Source organism: Phaeoacremonium minimum (assembly GCF_000392275.1).
Source record: "Phaeoacremonium minimum UCRPA7 unplaced genomic scaffold PA7_03_scaffold_91, whole genome shotgun sequence".
In the NCBI taxonomy this organism is placed as follows: domain Eukaryota; kingdom Fungi; phylum Ascomycota; class Sordariomycetes; order Togniniales; family Togniniaceae; genus Phaeoacremonium; species Phaeoacremonium minimum.
Window position 1 is genome coordinate 19,921 of NW_006920998.1, and position 18,690 is coordinate 38,610.

The following is an 18,690-nucleotide window of genomic DNA, read 5'->3' on the forward strand; positions in this document are numbered from 1 at the left end:
ACCCAAACAGCCTTCCTTTTTGGGCCAAGAATATTAGGACCAAAGGGGGGAGGTAAAGAAAGCAATGGGTATATAACAAGGGTTCCATATTGCTCGATTCCGCTGGTTGTAGCGGGATCATGGTGCCTTAACTCAATGGCTTCGGAAGTTGATGATAGTCCTGGAGCCGAGTCACTTTCAGCGAGAGCCGCGTCGAAGGGCATGCACATTACGGCCAAGGCGACCCACTAGAAGTACTCTATACGAGGTAGATCGGTTATGTTTGAAGGATAAATATTGTCAAAAATACTTCTATATATATGTGTGTGTGTGTGATGGGAGATCGAAACACCCGCAGAGGGGATACAACGGCAGGCATGTGGTGGTTGATGGGGAAACGAAGTAGAATCGTCGATCATTGTTGGGAAACTTGGAGGGGGGCTATCTTCTTAACACGAAAGCTATGTTGAACAGAAGCAAGCTGTCCCGTCACTGATTCACACCCATTGCCTTCAGAGCTGAATCGGAAGAGATAATTGACTGTGAAACAGGCGAAAACACCGTACGACACAAACACCGATAGCCGAAGATGGATGCTCATGCGATAAGGTACGTCTTTTAATAAAAATCGCATGGCTTTCACAACTTCAGTCTCAATACTTCTGACAAATTCAATTCCATCGTCTGAAGATACCTGCTGTCTTTACGGATCGAATCAGTATATCTCAGCCATACACATTACTCGCGACTGATAGTTCGGGATAGTCCTCGTTTTCAGACTTTTCAGTCTTTTTGTATCAGGTCATTTGCCTCGAGATCCTCATCCTAGAAACGTCGTTCTGTATCGCAATGGCATTGCTGTTCCTTGCGGCTGTTCAAATATCAGGACAGGGTCGGTCAGTACATGCACTATTCGGCCGCTAAGCATTGCCCGCGGTCCAATTACCAGAGTGTCGGGTCAGCGTGCCAGCCCAGAGCCAGCGTTTAGGGCCGCCTCAAACCACATGCTAGTATGGGTTTTGCCAGGGAAATCCTGGATTACTATTGAAAAATGCCGCGAGTATTTTAGTATTTGATGACAAAGGATATTTTTAGAAGAATACTGCCAAATTGATAAGACCACGACCTGAAATTGACTGGCAATGGAAAGAAACTCCACGTTTATTCAGGTGTGTTGACACAGGTATTCAATTCCGAGGGGCCAAGCGAGCATATTTCGACCTTTCGAACCGCCCTGTCAGGTGATATTCGAGGGCAGTAGATACAGGAGGAATAGGTTTATTCTGCCGCTTAGTAGAGGAGCAACTAGTGAAAGATGCCTCAGTCCTTGGTCGCGTCGTGGAATGACCTGCAACCGTAGGACTCTGAGCGGCGTGTTGTTTATGAAGCTGCGAGTTCCATTTTTTTGACATCAACTTTTTAACACTACCTGGAACGGAAAAACTAGGTGCCGGCGCTTTCTAGAAAATCTATCCTCATCCACGATCGACCCCCAACAAATAATTTATCTGCAGCTCTGTCCTCAACAGTCCAAAGATGGAGTCATTGGCTGAAAACATATGGGATGTGGTCGTCTCTGGGACAGGGTTGCAGCAATCACTCGTCTCTTTGTAGGTTACCTGTATGCCGTGATGACAATTCTGTGGCCTTTCTGACTGACGCAGACGTTCTCACCTTGAAGAGCCTTATCACGATCCGACAAGAAAATTCTCCATTTAGACTCCAATGATTACTATGGAGGATCAGAAGCAGCCTTCAGTCTACAAGAAGCCCATGATTGGGCTACGGGGATAAACTCTGTCCAGATCTCGATATTCGCCGCCGCCGACGTCAATCGACCCTTTGAGCCAGCTGCGCTTTCTTTTCCCCGTGCTTATTCTCTCGCCCTCGCCCCGCAGCTTATCCATGCCGGCTCTAAGCTGCTTTCCCAACTCGTCTCGTCGCGCGCATACCGTCAAATCGAATTTCTAGCGGTCGGGTCGTTCTTTATATTGAAAGCAGCATTTTCCTCGAATGCGCAATCCACGCTTACCCGCATTCCCTCAACCCGTGAGGATGTGTTCTCCTCTACAGACCTACCCGCCCGCGCGAAGCGGCAGCTCATGAAGTTTCTAAAGCTTGTACTCGCATACGACGAGGAGGAACAGACTCAGCAGTGGCAGGATTACGCTGAAAAGCCTCTTGCAGAATTTCTCGGTAGCAAGATAGGGTTCGATGCTGAGTTACAGATGTACATCATCGCGTTGACGCTGTCTCTCGATGGGCAGGTCACAACGCGTCGCGGCCTCGCGACGATTCACAAGCACCTCACATCTATGGGCATGTTTGGGACCGGTTTTGCAGCTGTCTATCCCAAATGGGGTGGTGGCTCTGAAATTGCGCAGGTTGCATGTCGAGCTGGTGCCGTGGGCGGCGCAGTGTACATGCTCGGTACTGGCATCAAGGATGTCAGGCCAGCGACTGAAGGAGACGAGGTCGAGGTTGAGCTGACGAGTGGTGTCACCGTGAAAACTAAGATGATCGTGAGAGGGTCTGAAGTAGTACCCGAGGACACAATACGTGTCAGCAGGCTTGTCGCTGTGGTAGGATCACCGTTGTCGTCACTCTTCGAAATCACCATCGAAGGGGCACCGACACCGGCTGTGGCAGTGGTTGCCATTCCTCCTGGCTCCGTAAAAGGAGAGGGAGACGTGACATCCCAATACCCCGTCTATGTCATCGCACATTCCAGTGATACGGGCGAATGTCCCGCAGATCAAAGTAAGCATTTCCTCGCTTCTGCTCTCTCACGAACCCTCCACAAGTGTTATGATGATCCAACTTATCGAATACTTATCTACATTGACTGAGCTACGGCTTTGACGTAACCTTACCTCTGACAGTCTGATACACTTCTCACCTCACACCTTTTTTTTCTTCATCGTCATTTGACTCGGATAACGCTGACACAACTCGGCACTAGGTGTTCTCTATCTCACCACAATACGTACGCCAGAGTCAAAGGCTCTTCTGGAACGAAGTCTAGACTCTCTACTCGCCGCATTGAGTACCGACGAGACACCAAAATGCCTGTATCAACTGTACTACGAGCAAGCCAGTGGCCAGTCCGAACCTCAGGTTGACGGCCAGATCTTCACCTTCCCACCACCGTCAGTCAGTCTCGCCTTCGACGACTCGACGCTAGAGCCCGTCCATCAAGCCTGGAAGATGGCCATGGGCGCGGCCGCGGACGATCCGGAGGTCGAGTACATGAAATTCCCAGACCGTGAAGGCATGGGTGATGATGACGATGTGTACGAATGATATCCTTTGACTGATTGTAAGAGTACTTTCACGTTTGCACGTAGCACTTTGATACGAAGATAGCATGCCTCAATGATGATTACGACTCTCAATTCCTGGCTATCGCCTATTAACTACGTCGTCCTGTGTCATAAGTGAAAAAGTGCTAATGGGTATCTTAGCGACCTGCAGACCTGTGAATTGTGAAAGCTCATGCTCGATAACATGCAATGCGTCAGATGAAACTCCCCTGTTCTCTGCCACATTGCCCCTTCAAATTGCCGAACGCCCCTTGTAATTAACGACCCTGAATGCCGAGATCCGAAGCGATGTCTTGTATACAGTATTACCTCCCCATCCAAGCTGGTCTACTCCGTGAAAGCACGAGAACCCCATATCGTATTGCAAATGCTCGGTAAATGCAACCCAACGATCAACAAGGAGAGATACCGTTACATGTCCGGGTATTCCGCACGGCCGTCTTCGTCCTCCTTTGGGACAGTAATGCCCAGCTTGATCGGCCCAAACGGCTCCATGTCCTCAGCGCCATCCTGCTCAACCTTCAGCGCCCCTTTCGTTGTGAGGGAAAGGACGTGGTAGAAGGCCTGTGCTGCAACCGCTTTTGTATTATCAGGCGCCCGGATTAAGGCGTCAAAATCAATCCATCGACGGTCAGGGTGGTCAGGATCCTGTCGATCGTCACCATCCTCCTTCGCCACACGTTGTACGAAACCCAGAAAGTTGCGACCCTCTCGATCCAAGGCCTGTCTCATGAACTGTGAGGTTTGGGCTTCCTGCGTGTTCACTCCAGCCGCTGGTCCAAACTCCGAGAAAGATGAGCCTTGCTCAGGCAAGAGACTGAAACCATCTGAGCCAAATGCGGGAATGTTGTCGCTGAAGCGTTCAATTTCCGGGAGGATGCTTCCTCGACCAACGAGCGGACTGCCCTCAACATGGCGGCCAAGACGGGCCTGAGCACTCTTCTGACTCTGCGCAGAAGATGGCACGGCGGACGCGCGCCGGTTCCAAGGCACTGACGATAGCATGTCGGAAAGTGCGGATCCTGGATCACGACCGACTTCAGGCTCATTGTCGAACACGAGTGCGTTGTCCTCGATTTGAGCATCTTGAGATGCTCGGCCTTGCTGCTCGCTACCGTCGTCCATCTTGAGTCGTACTCGACGCTCCTGCGCCTCTTCATCCTCCTCAAAAGCTAACGATGCTGAACGGCGACGGCCGTTCTTAGAAGTCGCTTCCTCATCAATGACTGGCCGTCCAAGGATGCGTGCTTGAAGTTCTTGGCCCGCGAAAATCTCGGTGAGGGGGTGAACAAATTCCGGAATCGATGAAGGTCCGCCAATGTTTGCGATGCCGAGACCAAATGTTAGGTTGAAGGCATTTTTCTTGGCTAGAGCTGCCGAGATTTGTTTGTGCGTGTTGCGGGCCTGCTCCATATTGGCTAGATAATCCGAGTTCCAACTCTTGAGCTCCATCCGGCTGACTCTTGAATCGCCCTGGTCCAGCTTGGGAGCCTTGGAACGACGAGCTCTGCGAGAGGGAGCGACTGCGGATTCCGAACTCAGCTCCTCAAAGGTGGCTCCCTTCTGTGCTCGAGCGGGCAGTGCCTCCGCATCAGGAAGAGGGTTTTCGCCGAAATTCATCTGAATGTCGCCATCAAAGTCCACGATGGGTGCTCCTTCCTCGTCTGGCTGCTGAACTTGACCACCACTTTCGGGCAAGACAAGCTCGTTCTCGCCTTCTGGCTGTACAGGTCTTTGAGCAGGAAGTTCAGGCTCTTCGATGACGTTACTATCTTCATCAATTGCCAAACCGAAATCGCCAAAAGCAATTTCTTCCTCGTCTCCAAAAACCATTGGCATTAGATCGTCGCCTTGTTGTTGTGCTGCTTTACCGTCGCCTCCGAAAGGAGAAGCAAGGTTCAAACTACTCAGACTGGAAGAATGGCGGATGCGAAGATCAATGAAAGGAGCGTCCGGAGTACGACTGGCTTCCAAAGGAGACAGCTGAGACGATGTCTTACCCGAGCGCTGGCTTAGATTGGGCAGAACAAGATTTCCATTGTTGTCGAAATCGAATTCTGGAAGGTTCATGTCTGGAATAAAGTCCGGATCATCCAGAAGAATTAGCTGGCCGCGCCTGTTTGCAGTTAGCACCAACGTGCCTACGCAGCATTATCAACGAGTTGGTCCGACATACTTGGTCTTGCCTGCTTCAGGATCAATTTCATTGGTCTGCCAGGCGCGATAGAAGGTTCGCATGTGCAACTGAACCTTCTCCGCATCAGTGAGCAGATAGGTGTACTGCTGCGAGTACACACGAGACACGCCATAGAGGAGATTGCCCTGGAGTCGCAGCGCGATGGGCGCGCCAGGCGGCTCACCGATGGTCTCACAAGCTTTCGCAACGTTGACATCCTGGATCGCCTTCTTACTCAACTTCCTTGTGTTGGACTTGACGCCTACTGTGGCGACGAGCCTAGGTTGCAGGGTTAGTAAGACGCCATGGACGAACATCAAATATGACAACTCACCACACTGTTGCCACACCATATCGATGGCTGGTGAGAACTTGAAACAGCATTAGCAACGCGTCTCACTGCTGATATACGGGCTCATCTTACTCTCGTGACTGTAGAACATGGTTGCGACGCGCCATACGCGCGCGTTTCGAGCGTCCTAAGCCGAAATCGAAGACGACTCACTCCTGATGATTCGCCCAAGGAAAACACGAGCGGAAACGAACTGAAGACGAAGGATACACTTTGGCGATAGGAATCTTTTGCCGTTTGGATTGGATAGATCGACTCCTGACGCGATCTGGGGACCGTGGGAAGGGGAAAGGGGGGGAGTGAGGTGGTGAAGAGGGAACGCGATAGGGGGATGGGAAGGAAAAGGGCGTTTGTCCGGGATGGAAACAGGCAAGTTGAATGGTGAATGCTCAGAGGCTCGCTAGCGCCCTAAAAGTTGTGCGGCGACGTTTCTGGATTATTCGATGAAAAGGGAAGGCACGACCATCGCATGTCAGTGGGGGGCAGATATCAACTTAACATCTTCGTCCCGGTCCCGTTTTTGACTATCGGCCCTTATCATTATGATTGAAGATCCTTTGTCCCTTTGCTTCCCTTTGCTATGATGGGGACGATGCAGGTTATTCCATGTCCTTATTCCTCCTCCCTCCATGACAAATACATTACCCGTGAAGTATTGCTTGAGACAAGGAGTTATCCCAAGATATCGTAAAATTAACTCAATTACTTTGGATTGCGGGACCTTTAGGTACTAAGGGATAGCATCAGGCAAGCCACTCTTCTCGCCATGCATCATCTCAAACAATGGATCCCACACCGTTACTGCTCGCTGACTTACCCTTCCATTACCTAGCTCTGGCATCTTCAACGTAATGATCTTATCTGCACTTCCCTCAACAACCTGTCCATGTCGAACCTCACCCATGCCCTCCTCTTCATCGAGAAACTCCTCATACGCCCTGACAATGGTGTCAACCGGCGTGAGACACTCTGGGCTCACAGCGGCAATCATCTCAGGCGGGATGATAGAGGTTGCCACAATGCCCGGACAAACAACGTTGAACGCAATCTTGTCCTTATTATACAGCACATCCGCCACGCCCCGAGCGAAAGTAATGACTGCGGCTTTGGCACCATTGTACTCTGCGTAGGTCGGGTGCGGTATGATGCCCGCCGCACTGGCAGTTGCGATGATCTTGCCGCCAGGTGTAGGATTGTGCCGCATGAAGTGTGTAGCCAAGACAGTACCGTACACCACACCTTTATAGTCGACATCAGTGCAAGCCATGTTCGGCGCCGGTGGGACATCGTTGACTGCGGCACCCCTGTGCTTAAGTATGTAGACGGAGGACCGGTCTACAATGCCTGCGTTGGCTAGGAGGGCATCGATACGTCCCCATCTGGACCACACTGACTTGAAGGCATGAGCTTGAGAATCGTACGAAGCCACGTCTGCTTTGAAGAAGGCAGCATTCTTGCCGAGCTGGCCAGCTGATACTGTGTAAGTGGAGGGCAAGTGTGATAGGGGTGAATCTAGGGTAGTCATACCTAGCTTACTTCCAGCCTTTTCGCTAACATCGAACAAAGCGACGTTCCAATTCTTAGCAACAAGCCGAGTAGCGAGGGCCTCGCCCATGCCAGACTAAGTCATGTTAGTTTCTTTCAGTTAACCGATTAGCAATACAAGATAAGACTCACGGCAGCACCCGTCACGATCGCAACCTTCTTTGCAGCTTGTGACAGGGCAGGCATTTTGAGCAGATCCACGGAGGGTATATTTCAAGAAGGCAGCACCAGGCATTTCTAGGTAGGCTCAACCTTTAAGTGTAAGTCGATAGCACGCCTTGGCACCGCTATCGTGATGATCATAGCCACTCACTCAGTGGCACGTCCTGTGAAGCCATCACATCTAACCTTGGCGAGCGTCTGTCATATGATGCTGGAGAAGCCCTTCCGGGTATGCAATGGAGATAATGGTGTGTCAGGAAGACGATATCCAGAGATCGACGTATGCGGCTGCATGCCTTGATGTTGAAAGTGGGGGATGTTCACTAGCTCACGTAGCTTCCATAGACCCCGCCTTCTGCTAATGGTGGTCCAGTGACGCTATTCCCACTACGCATGCCAGATGGAAAGCCTAATTGCACCTCTAGCTTCCCACTCTTCCAACTTCGGCGAAATCTACGTTTTGCGGCAGCGCGGCACGCTGCCTCGCTTGCCAGCTGGGTTGCAAGTTTATCAAGGAAGCAGTTGCATTTGTCCGAGCAGAATAGCCTGCGGTGGTGGAGGCAGGCTAAAGAGCAAAAGATCCGTGTATTTGTCTAGCAAAGTAATTTCAAAACAACACTGTACGATAGTGCAAATCACCAAACTCCTTGAGAGTCTTCTCCTGAGCTCGTAACTAAAAGATAGTAAATAAAAATAAAAACAGTCGACAAAGAAGCAGCAGGCGAAAGAAACGCAGCGAAGTCAATCTTATGAAGGACTGCCTCTCCAGATTTAGAAGAGTAGGTAGACAAGATTCGTATTGGGTGTTTCTTATATTGCCACTTGTGACTTTGACCTAAGCACAGGTAGGTCTGATGTGTCTGTATTTGCTGGACCACCGCAAAGCGGTCACATTCTGTATTGTGTAAGCATCGTTAGGGGTTTGACATCATTCATCGTGCCGCGTATGACCCGTGACGAGGTATGAAGGCTATCAAGGTTTCCTACTATGCCTTTTCTTTCGTGAGCAACTGATCGTGTAGGCAAAGTGATCATCTGGCCGGCCCTCGTAGACTTGTGGCTCAGCGGGCAGGGGACTTTGCTGCAGAGACGGCCGTGGACGTAGAGCGTGTTGCATGGAGCGTAAACTGTTTACGATTTCAGCTGCCGTAGGTCGGTGGTCTCGATTCACTCGTAGCATCGTTCTGATAAGATCCCTGATTTCTGTTGAATATGCCGAAGGAAGTTGATCAGATGATATATCAGTCCTGTTACTGGGCAGACTGAAGGCGCACATCTTGTACATAATGAGACCAAGTGCATAGATGTCAGATTTCTGGCCAAATTTGGCGTGTGCTCCCTGGTTTTCCACCTCCTAGATTTATGCAGAGTCAGAAAGAACCAAGCGAACACGGCAGTGCTTATCGACCTACAATGGCTTTCCAGCCAGGTGTGCCGCACTCCTCGGCCGATCTCGAACTAAGGCTTTCGACAACAGCTGCCAATCCAAAGTCGGAAACGTATATTTGTGGTGTGTTGACATCACAGAGGGGATCCCAGATTGTTAGAAGTAAGACTAGTTTTATGGTCAGACTAAGCTTCTGTGAGCCTGGGCTAGATCGCGACGCACCATTCTGGGGCTTGAGATCTCTATGAAGAAGTTTCTTGAAGTGACAGTATTTGAGTGCTTCAGCAATGGCCAATGCGACATCAACGACCTGATACTCTTGAAAGGAGCCGCTGCTTTATAGTTTAGAACGGTAGTGGAGGCTGGGGAAGGGATAGGTATTCACCCCTTTCCCGCTACCCTATTGATCACCCTATTTAGGTCACCACCAGGGTAATAATCCATGCGAATGCGTAATTTACCCCCCATAATATCACTATTATGGACCTGTGCTATGTTTGGGCCTCCCCTCACAAGCAGCATAAATTCAGGCTCATTGTCCTCATTGTGGGCGGGCTTGATGCCTGTTAACTCGACACGCTTTTCGGCAAAGACCTGTGCTTGTCAAATTTTATTTAATTCAGCCATTCCACAGCAACCGACATGTCCACTTAGCGTGTCCCTCATCAAATAGACCTCTCCCATTCCACCCCCACCGATGTAGTCCTCTGTTCGATATCGGGCCTCATACCCTGAAAGAGGGTATATGTCGGACTGCATTGTCGATTATCGACTATTACTTGCGACACATTAGGAGTAGGAGGGGCAATGACTGGAAACGAATGGGGGGGAAAAAACGGAAAGATCGACTTGATACTTGCAATATGAAGCAAATTCTGCAAAACTCAAGAGTTGCGAGTAGGGCCAGGAAAGACTTTATATATGGCCTCATGAGAATGCCATAACAATTGACCGATTCAATAAACAGGGATGGCTTCCTTTGGTTTGGGCATCGCACTTGCATGCCACCTGGCAAGCTCCATTCACAAGTGAAGAAGTATCGAAGCCCGATGTGTGCATACCTAGGGAGCACTTTAATGAGCTCTGTTTGACGTATCAGATGGCATGCCGTCGGCACAAGCATCATCATGCGCTTTAGCCCACATCAAATTCTCCTGGTGATCACCGATATTCACCTCTGATAGTCCCAGAATGGTTGGTGGTAGATAAGGTGGGCGTCACTGCCCAAAGTTATCAGGAGCAAGGGAGTTCCAATGAAGACATCTTGGGGCTGATATAGTACGGATGTCCACCGAGGAAGACCGGGATGGCCATCGACATCGCAAGCCTTGCCTCCGACTAAATTGAGGATTGGATACGGACCCCAGATGTTCACTCGCCTCGCCAGCTTGAAGCAAGGTGCCTTGGCTTATCAAGTGCTGGATACGGGAACATCAGGTCGTAAAGCTAAAGCCTGACGATGCGGCTATCTCGAGATGTGCTCGGCCTCTCCTCATTTGTGGAGCTAGTCTGAACGAATGAGACGCGAGCTCATAGCAAACACGACGCCATCGTGTCACGGTCTCTCAGCTCCATGCGGGTGATCGTGATGCTTCGAGAAGCATTATTGGACACGCTCGACAGCTTAGCTGCTTCAGCTTGAGCCTGTGACAGAGAGCCGATCGCGGAATACGCGCCCAGGTAATTGAAGGTCAATTGAGCTTTCCAAGGAAAAACTTCCTGCGGGCAAGCGTGGGGTTGTTGGGCTGTCACCTACGTGAGCCTGGTTTGGAGCCCGAAGGGAAGTTGCCTCCCGGCATCACTCGGGCACTGATGATTTAGGCAAGTACAGCTTCAGCAACCTTGACCGGAGCGCCGCGAGGCCGAAATTAGTGAGGACTAAACCAGCGGCCGGCCGACCGTTTGGAATCACCATTTCTCCACCTTCTACTATCACGGACGTTGTCATCGTGATGAACCTCAGAGACAACGGCGTTGCTGGCCTGACCCGAGAGTCAGGGTCTGGTGGAACCGTGGAGGTCAGCAACCGCAGATTCCAAATGGCCCAATGTCGTGCTAGCGATCGGCCGATGTCGTTATCTGATAGCGGAGGATTTTCGCTGAGATGGGACCCCCAAGCGACCCTTGGCCCCGGCACAGCCTATCAAAAGCCCCGAATGTGCTGAAAGATGCCCACGTTCTCAGCGTGAGCCGCGGGGCGCAGGGGCATCCGCAGCTACTGCAGACCACTGCAGAGCGAGCTGCCAGATTGCGCTAGATTTGCAGTGCAAAACGAATGGAAGAGTCATGTATCGGGTCTTTTAGACTTATTAATTGGTCCTCTATCACGTCTTTTTTTTCTCTCTTCCCTCGGTTCCCGCCGCCGTGCCGTCGAAGGGTCCAGGCCGCACCATCAGATATGGTGGTAGTCTGGATGAGCTATCTTAGACTAACTAATGGATACCAGAAATGTGAGAAACACGGCCCGGGGAATCTAAATAAGTAATGACCGCTTCCCGTCGTCATTACTCAAATGATAGATATTATACCTGACCACCACCATGACTTCCTTTGCTTCCTCCTGGACTGTTCTCAGCACAATGGACCGGTAGCTTAGCAAACCTCGGCCGAGCGCATTCGCTTGACTCCGATCGCAGACCGATACAAGCGACCGATCTAGAGACTTTTGCAAGACGCACTATCCGCTAGTCGATTTCTCGGAGATCCGATTTTGCCCTTTCCGGCAAATTTGAGGCAATTGCTGTGGGAGGATATACACCACCTTGAGGCCTATCGCGACCCGTAATACGTGCCCTGCGCCCTTCTAAGTCTCGTACTGGACGAGACGGGGGATCGTCGCAATCATGGAACTCTCATATGTGGACGCCCGAGTGGTTCGCGAGATCGACGCAGCCGCTGCGGACGGCGTGGCCTTCCGCGCAAAGACGAACCACGTGCATAGCACGTGGGCGCGCACTTTCTCATCACGTCCAGAGCTATACATCCAGCCACAGTCCATTGAAGAGGTCGAGAAGGCGATCAACCTTGCGCGGCGATGTCGGCGGCGCATCACTACCGTCGGGTGCGGCCATTCACCCTCGGAGTTGACTTGCACCTCTAGCTGGCTGATCAACCTGGACAACTTCAATCGGATCTTGTCAGTGGACACGCAGACCGGGATCACTGTCATGCAGAGTGGTATTCGTCTGTACCAGCTCAGTGAGCACCTGGATCGGCTGGGTCTGGCGATGAAGAACCTCGGTAGCATCAATGAGCAGTCGATTGCGGGCGTTATCTCGACCGGCACTCACGGCAGTAGTTTGCTTCATGGCTTGGTCTCAGAGAGCATTCTTTCCCTCAAAATCACCCTAGCCGATGGTAAGACGAGATCATGCTCGAAGACAGAGAACGAGGACCTCTTCCGCGCCGCGCTCCTTTCCCTCGGTGCACTTGGCATCATCACAGAGGTCACATTCAAAGCCGTACCAGCTTACAGCCTGAAATGGACGCAAGTCATCGATGCAGACACCAAGATGTTCAACACCTGGTCCAACTCCCTCTGGCCGCAGGGCGAGTTCGTGCGCGTGTGGTGGTTCCCCTACATGCGTAAGTCGGTCGTCTGGGCGGCCAACAAGACGGACGAGCCGCACCGCGACCCGCCGACGAGCTACTACGACGGCTCCCTGGGCTACTACGTGTACCACAACCTGCTGTACCTGGCGCACTACGCGCCGCGCATCCTGCCGTGGGTCGAGTGGTTCGTCTTCGGCATGCAGTACGGCTTCGCCAACGGCAGCACCGTCTCCGGCATCCAGCCCAGCCGCAAGGCCCTGCTCATGAACTGCCTCTACTCGCAGTACGTCAACGAATGGGCCATCCCGCTGCGCAGCGGGCCCGAGGCGCTGCGCCGTCTGTCGAGCTGGCTGAATGACCTGAAGCCGGGTGATAGGGACTACGTAGCGCACGGCATTCCGTTCTCGAACAAGGGGCTGTATGTGCACTCGCCCGTCGAGGTGCGCGTCTCCGATACGAGCCGGACGGATAACAGCCGGCCGTTCCTGGATCCAACTTGCCCTGACGAGCCGACGCTCTACCTCAATGCCATCATGTACCGCCCTTACGACATGGATCCGCCGTGCCGCGATCGTTACTACGAAGGGTTTGAGTGGCTGATGCGCGACCTGGGCGGCAAGCCACACTGGGCGAAGAACTTCGACGCTAACACGGGCGAGATCGAGGCGCTGTATGGAGACGACCTGACGCGATGGCGACAGGTGCGCGACAAGTCCGACCCGGAGGGCATGTTCGTCGGCTCGTGGCATAGAAGGTTCGTGCTGGGCGGTGCGCCGTTGCCACTCGAGGAGGTTGAAGTGGAGAGGGAGACGCGGCCCAGGAAGGGGACCCTGTACTACGGTGCAGAGACGGAGTTGCTTGAGAAGAGGAGAAGATGAGAGGTTTCTAGCAATTGGGGTAGACATAGTTTACATAAATCTCGCCGAGACCTATATGGTCACCAGCCGAGTTGCATAGACAGCGATGATCTGAATTTATGATATTATTTTTCATTTGGGTATCTATATGTGTTTTGGTATATACGTAACGCTCGCTTATTCACAGGTCTTTTTAGCTCCATCTATATCATACAAGCGCACTCTATCGTGCTGCAAACCAGGCGCCCTGGTGTGTATCAACATGCAGGACGTTTCCGCATCTCCACGGTCTCTGTAGCATCCCTATCCTCATCATCATCATCGGCTAGCAGGCCATGCGAGGCCTCGGCGCTGACATCGTCCTCATCACAGCTCCACAGAATCTCACTGCTCGTCCTGGTATGGTGGTGGCTAAGCCTGCTTCCATGCCCCTTTGTCCGCCACCAGCACCAATACACCGCACCCGAGCCAAGCACAGCGAGCGCCGTGGCCGGGTACGCGTACCACGAGAACTTGCCGTCCTCGCCGCGCCCGCTCGAGGGCGGGATCCAGGGGAGCACGACGAGGAGGCAGTTCGCCGCGGCGAAGATGGCGACGGCGAAAGTCGGGGCGCGGCAGGGCGAGCTCCACCGCTCGGAGGGCGTGCGCTGCAGGTAGAGCAGGCCCGCGGAGACGGCGACGCTGATGACTGAGACGGGGTAGCCGCCGATGTCGACGAGGAAGTTGTAGATGCGGCCCGGGGGCGGCAGCACGATCACGGCGACCGAGACGAGCCAGTGGAGCAGCAGTCCGCGCTTGGGGGACCGGGATGCTGCCGGCTCGTGGCAAGCGTGTGACTTCGCCGCTGACGAACGACCCTGTTTCGACGAAGAAGAGGTCCAGAACCGGCCCCCGGGGAGCAGACCATCGCGCGCAAGCTCCTCATTCACGCGAGCCTGCGCGAAGCTGGTGGCAGCGATGTTGCCGGCTGCGGTGATCACCACGCAAAATGGGAGGACGTGCTTGCCTAGCCCTTCTCCGAATACGTTTGTGAAGAACTTCCCTGCCACCACGACTCCCGCGGAAGCGAAGTCGTCCTTATCGATGACTAGAAAGAAAGCAATGTTGATGGCAAGGTAAGCGAAAGTAATGATTGCCAGCGCGATTGGTGCAGCCACGCGGAGTGTCCGGACGGGGTTCTTCACGTCAGACAAGACCTGGTTGGCGGTGCTGTACCCGCGGAAGCAGTAGATCACCTTGAGGAGTGCGGTGGCATAGTCGTAGGGCTGGGTGGATGACCCTGCCCAAATGTCTTTGAAGTTGTGCTGCGCAGCGCTGAGTGGCGTACTGGAGCTGAATGGGTCAGTATCCAGTCTCCTTTCGGCGAGCACTTGTCGTTGGGAGCCGATACTGGATAGTCCGCCAGCAACTCCGGAAATTACAACAACAGCAAGAATGACCATCTTTGCCGCGCCGAGTACATTAATTAGGTGCAGTCCAAGTCGAGCGTGCCGTGCATGAATATAGCACAGCACGGACACGGCCAAGACGGCAATGAGGCGCACATTCCACCTATTTGGTGAGATATCGAGGGCATATAAAGCATACTCGCCAAGCACAATGGCGTTCGGTGTGCTGAATCCAAGCAACACCACGTAAGACATGAACATGCATGTTGCTAGCATGCGCGGCCGTCGCAGGATCCTCTCCAGATAGACGCGCTCGCCACCAGAGCGCGGAAGAGCGGTGCCCAAATCCTAATTTTGATCAGCGAGTATAGGAACACCTAGAAAGAGACACACATACCAGGTAAACAGCAAGCCCGCAGAAGGAAATGAGGCTTCCAGTTACCCACAACAGCAGCGTCATGCCCACTGAGCCTACGCCCGAAAAGATTGCCGATGGTACAGAGTACACACCTACTCCAACGGTCTTTCCAAGGATAATATTAATGGCGGATATGACTCCCAGCTTCCCTTCGTCTCGCTGGAGTCTTGGATTTAATAGTCCAGGTGTCCCCGGCTGTAGGAACCATGTTCCCTCTGTTGGTGAGTCCTCGAGTAGGACCGACTTCTCGTCATCGTTGTAGTCGTAGTCTCCATCCTGGGCCTCATATATCACCTTTGACCCAGCAGCCTGGATCTGTATTGGTGACATGAAGCTCGGCGGAGCGAGATATTGCGAGCCATGGCTCTTGGCGGTGGACTGAGCATTGAGACTTCTCCTGGCACCGGCATCGTAGCTCGGTCGTATCGGAGAACGACAGCTGAGGCTGAACGAGGCTTGTAAGGGTGAGGCAGCTGTTGAAATGGCTCCGCTGAAGCTGGAGAACTTGGAGGGTGAGGACAGCGGTGGTGGCGCCATTCTTGGTGTTCTTGGTGTGATGCGTATGGGCTGAGGAGTGGAAGCGAGGGAGGAGGTGAGCAAGTTCTTGAAGCAACTTGCTCGTGGGAGGTGTGGGCTTGGGTCAACTAGACGCCACACAGGAGCATTATGTGGTTGAGGACTAGGGTTTCAGAGAGGACTATAAAGCGTGTGGTAGCACCTCGGGGATTACAATCGACTAGGAAGATATCCCAGTTCAACTCTTTCGTAAATGGTTGCTAAAATGGTGCGATGAGAAGAGAAGAAAGGGAAACACATCGAGTTAAAAGGAAGGAAGGCGTTGTCAACTACCGGCGCTCAACAAACATAGAGGAGCAGGAGGAGAGGAGCAGGAGGAGAGAAGCGGATGTCTCCATCTCCGCCTGTGCGCCAGCAAGAAGAAATGCCGCGGACCAAACAATCCCTCGAGGATACTCATCCCCAGGCGATCTTGCGTGCCATCCTTGAAGACTCAAACCATGTCTCTTCTTCGATTGCCTCTGTCAACTGTGGATTTTGGTACAGTGGGATAAAGAGGCTTGGCGTGATCGCCAGTCACAGTCCAAGAAGCTGAGACAGGAGAGGAAAGGGGAGGCGATTTGAATATTCTCCGCCTGATTGGCCAATGGAGGAGAATGCTTGCTCGTCCCCGATGTCATTGTCGAGGGAAAAGGGCAAGCGTAGCCCTGCCGCGTCAAGAATAGCGACGTGGACGAGGATGGTTTGGGCACCCCAAGCTGCGACAGTCGCGAGGTGCTGAAACCCCGCTAGTGCTGGCAGTCGACGAAGAGCTGCCAAGCGGATGAGCCGCGACCCCGGACTGCGTTTCAAGCTTGGCGGCGATCCGACCAAGCCCTGCCACCCTGTCTTGCCTCAACTCTCTCCGATACTACAGTAGTCTTCTCCTGTTCTACTGTTGCTGAGTCTAAGAGTGCTCAGCAGCCGGCGCTCTGTCCAGGTCGATCTGATTTGCTGCCAAGGCAAATCATAATAGGGTGAGGCATTTCGTGCACTCATTCAGCCGATTTCAACAATTTACATTTCCTCTCATGGCATCAATCACGGTCCATGATGGCTTCCTGTGGGAGAAGGCTAAAACCTAGCCGTCTTGACCAGCTCTTTTTACTCTCTTGAATATTGCTACAACTTGGATTGTCGACCTGGAAGCTGCGCTTAGCCGCAATTGGGCATATGAGTCGCATCTTTTCATAAGCTTCCTTTGGTCGGGCTGGCCGCAACCTAGACATACATAGTAATCTTCGATAAAGAAGCCTCTTGAAGGTTCGCAGAAGGCCGATTATATATGTCAGGTGATAGAACTTCCATCACAGACTGAATTCACTAGTTCCAGGCTGCATATCCTGCCGTCACCCGGTCGGCAACAGTGTGTATAGTCATACGACAACGACTGTGCCGGCTTAGCCTACAGATTTGGCACCGCCATGTTGATGTCCGATTGCAATGTTCCTGGACGTGCATCGTACGGCCCTATTGCGGCATGGCTCGTAGGGCTGAAATGCAAAGGCGGCGGCGTAAGCGCAATATCTATAGGTGAAGAATCATCCATAGAGCAGGGTGTTCAATCTCTATTGGGGGATGATATGTCGGTCATAGGGCTAAGGAATGTGTCAAAAAAGAGAATTCAGCCACATTGTCTCCTTGCATTTGATCCTTCAGGAAGGTTATGCCAGACTATCTCCCAAGGCCACCGGCAAGATACATAAAAGGCTCAATCCGAAGTCCATGTCGATACAGATTAACGAGGAATTCAATCGGGCAAGCGCAACACCTCACCATCATGGTTCACCTCTCGAACGACTCTATCATTGCCGTTGTAATGGGACTCTGTATTGGACTCCCCTCAGTTGTTTTTGCGTTGCTGACGTGGTGTGAAACGAGACGGCATCGAGGTAAGTCGGCGGTCCGGTTTGTACTTCTCAATTTTGTATGGGTACTAATTCGACTTAGCGGTTCTGCCAATAGGCAATGAAGTATGGCTGGAGTCGCTAGAGATGCGTTATTGGCGGGCTTCTGAATCGCCATTCTACGGGCGGTCATGGCCAACTGCAGATCCTTTAAGCCAAGCCAATCCCGCTTTACGATAAACACAATCAACGCTATCTTCCTAGAACAACTATGCACTTGATGCAATGTCGCTCGTTGCCAGGGGGCTCTTCCTGAACAAAGAAGTGCAGAAGTGCTTGTGACAACGGCGAGACTCAATTGATCCGATCTATGACTCGATATGTTGCACTGTCGCAACTTACGCGGCAAACACAGTTGGTGAACTGACCACTTCCAAGAACTGTCTTGTTCATACTCTTGGACAAAAGCCGATAACTTTGGAGTCGTCTAATGTGCATAGTAAGGATCTGTTGTTGCATCAATGAAATCAATTCCTCGACTAATATGATTAATGGAGTTGAACAGTATAGGAAAGGGCGTAGAGAGGATAGATAGACTTTTCTCAACTATGACACGCAATCAATGAGCCCTCAATTGTCAATGCTGTCGTCAGGCCCCTTTCAGTATTTTTGGGTCGGAGTTCGGAGTTCCCCTTGAAAGTTAAGAGATGAAGTGCCGAAGAGAGAGCCTCAAGCAACGCCACCGCAACGCAAAATGGACGTTCCCACCCAAGTTTGAGTGCAGCGTGTATGTCTCAATATCGCATGTTTCTCGCTATCCTTAGGCAGCAAAATTTCCATATGACATTCTCAAACTTTCTGCCTAAGTGTCACTAACAATATAATTTCCTGTTTCCCAACAGCTTGCAAGGCAGCCAAAACAGTGATCAGAAATGTTGCAGCGAATAGCGATACGGTCAATTCACTAACACGTTTTGTGGTAGGAGGGGCCACGCCAGATGGCTCGGCGTACTCGAAACGGCAGGTGCCAATGTTAACCTGTATCTCCATGCCTGTCAAAAGAGTGTCCGACGTCAAGGAGCACGCGGCACAGCACCGATCAGGGCCCTTTTCGGCCGATATCACTGCTGAGTCCGATGCGATGCGCGT

General features: G+C 52.1%; 5 protein-coding genes across 5 annotated transcripts; 2 read left to right on the plus strand and 3 right to left on the minus strand.

The window, feature by feature from the left end:
* Positions 1 to 2,081: 2,081 nt before the first annotated feature.
* UCRPA7_1404 (putative rab protein geranylgeranyltransferase component a protein) lies at positions 2,082 to 3,282 on the plus strand (the record flags this gene model as incomplete). Its single annotated transcript, XM_007913988.1, has 2 exons — positions 2,082 to 2,739; positions 2,942 to 3,282. The coding sequence occupies 2 exons, from the start codon at positions 2,082 to 2,084 to the stop codon at positions 3,280 to 3,282; spliced, it is 999 nt and encodes a 332-aa protein (XP_007912179.1).
* A 431-nt stretch (positions 3,283 to 3,713) lies between these two features.
* Positions 3,714 to 5,921, minus strand: UCRPA7_1405 (putative rec8 protein; the record flags this gene model as incomplete). The annotated part of the gene is made up of 4 exons (XM_007913984.1): positions 3,714 to 5,418; positions 5,479 to 5,757; positions 5,813 to 5,849; positions 5,903 to 5,921. 4 exons carry the CDS (start codon positions 5,919 to 5,921, stop codon positions 3,714 to 3,716), a joined length of 2,040 nt encoding a protein of 679 aa, XP_007912175.1.
* Positions 5,922 to 6,560: 639 nt separating this feature from the next.
* UCRPA7_1406 (putative 15-hydroxyprostaglandin dehydrogenase protein) lies at positions 6,561 to 7,561 on the minus strand (the record flags this gene model as incomplete). The annotated part of the gene is made up of 3 exons (XM_007913987.1): positions 6,561 to 7,300; positions 7,367 to 7,451; positions 7,508 to 7,561. 3 exons carry the CDS (start codon positions 7,559 to 7,561, stop codon positions 6,561 to 6,563), a joined length of 879 nt encoding a protein of 292 aa, XP_007912178.1.
* Positions 7,562 to 11,767: 4,206 nt separating this feature from the next.
* On the plus strand, positions 11,768 to 13,354 carry UCRPA7_1407 (putative d-arabinono- -lactone oxidase protein; the record flags this gene model as incomplete). The annotated part of the gene is made up of 1 exon (XM_007913986.1): positions 11,768 to 13,354. One exon carries the CDS (start codon positions 11,768 to 11,770, stop codon positions 13,352 to 13,354), a length of 1,587 nt encoding a protein of 528 aa, XP_007912177.1.
* Positions 13,355 to 13,590: 236 nt separating this feature from the next.
* On the minus strand, positions 13,591 to 15,676 carry UCRPA7_1408 (putative high-affinity methionine permease protein; the record flags this gene model as incomplete). The annotated part of the gene is made up of 2 exons (XM_007913990.1): positions 13,591 to 15,069; positions 15,119 to 15,676. The coding sequence occupies 2 exons, from the start codon at positions 15,674 to 15,676 to the stop codon at positions 13,591 to 13,593; spliced, it is 2,037 nt and encodes a 678-aa protein (XP_007912181.1).
* Between the last annotated feature and the right edge of the window lie 3,014 nt (positions 15,677 to 18,690).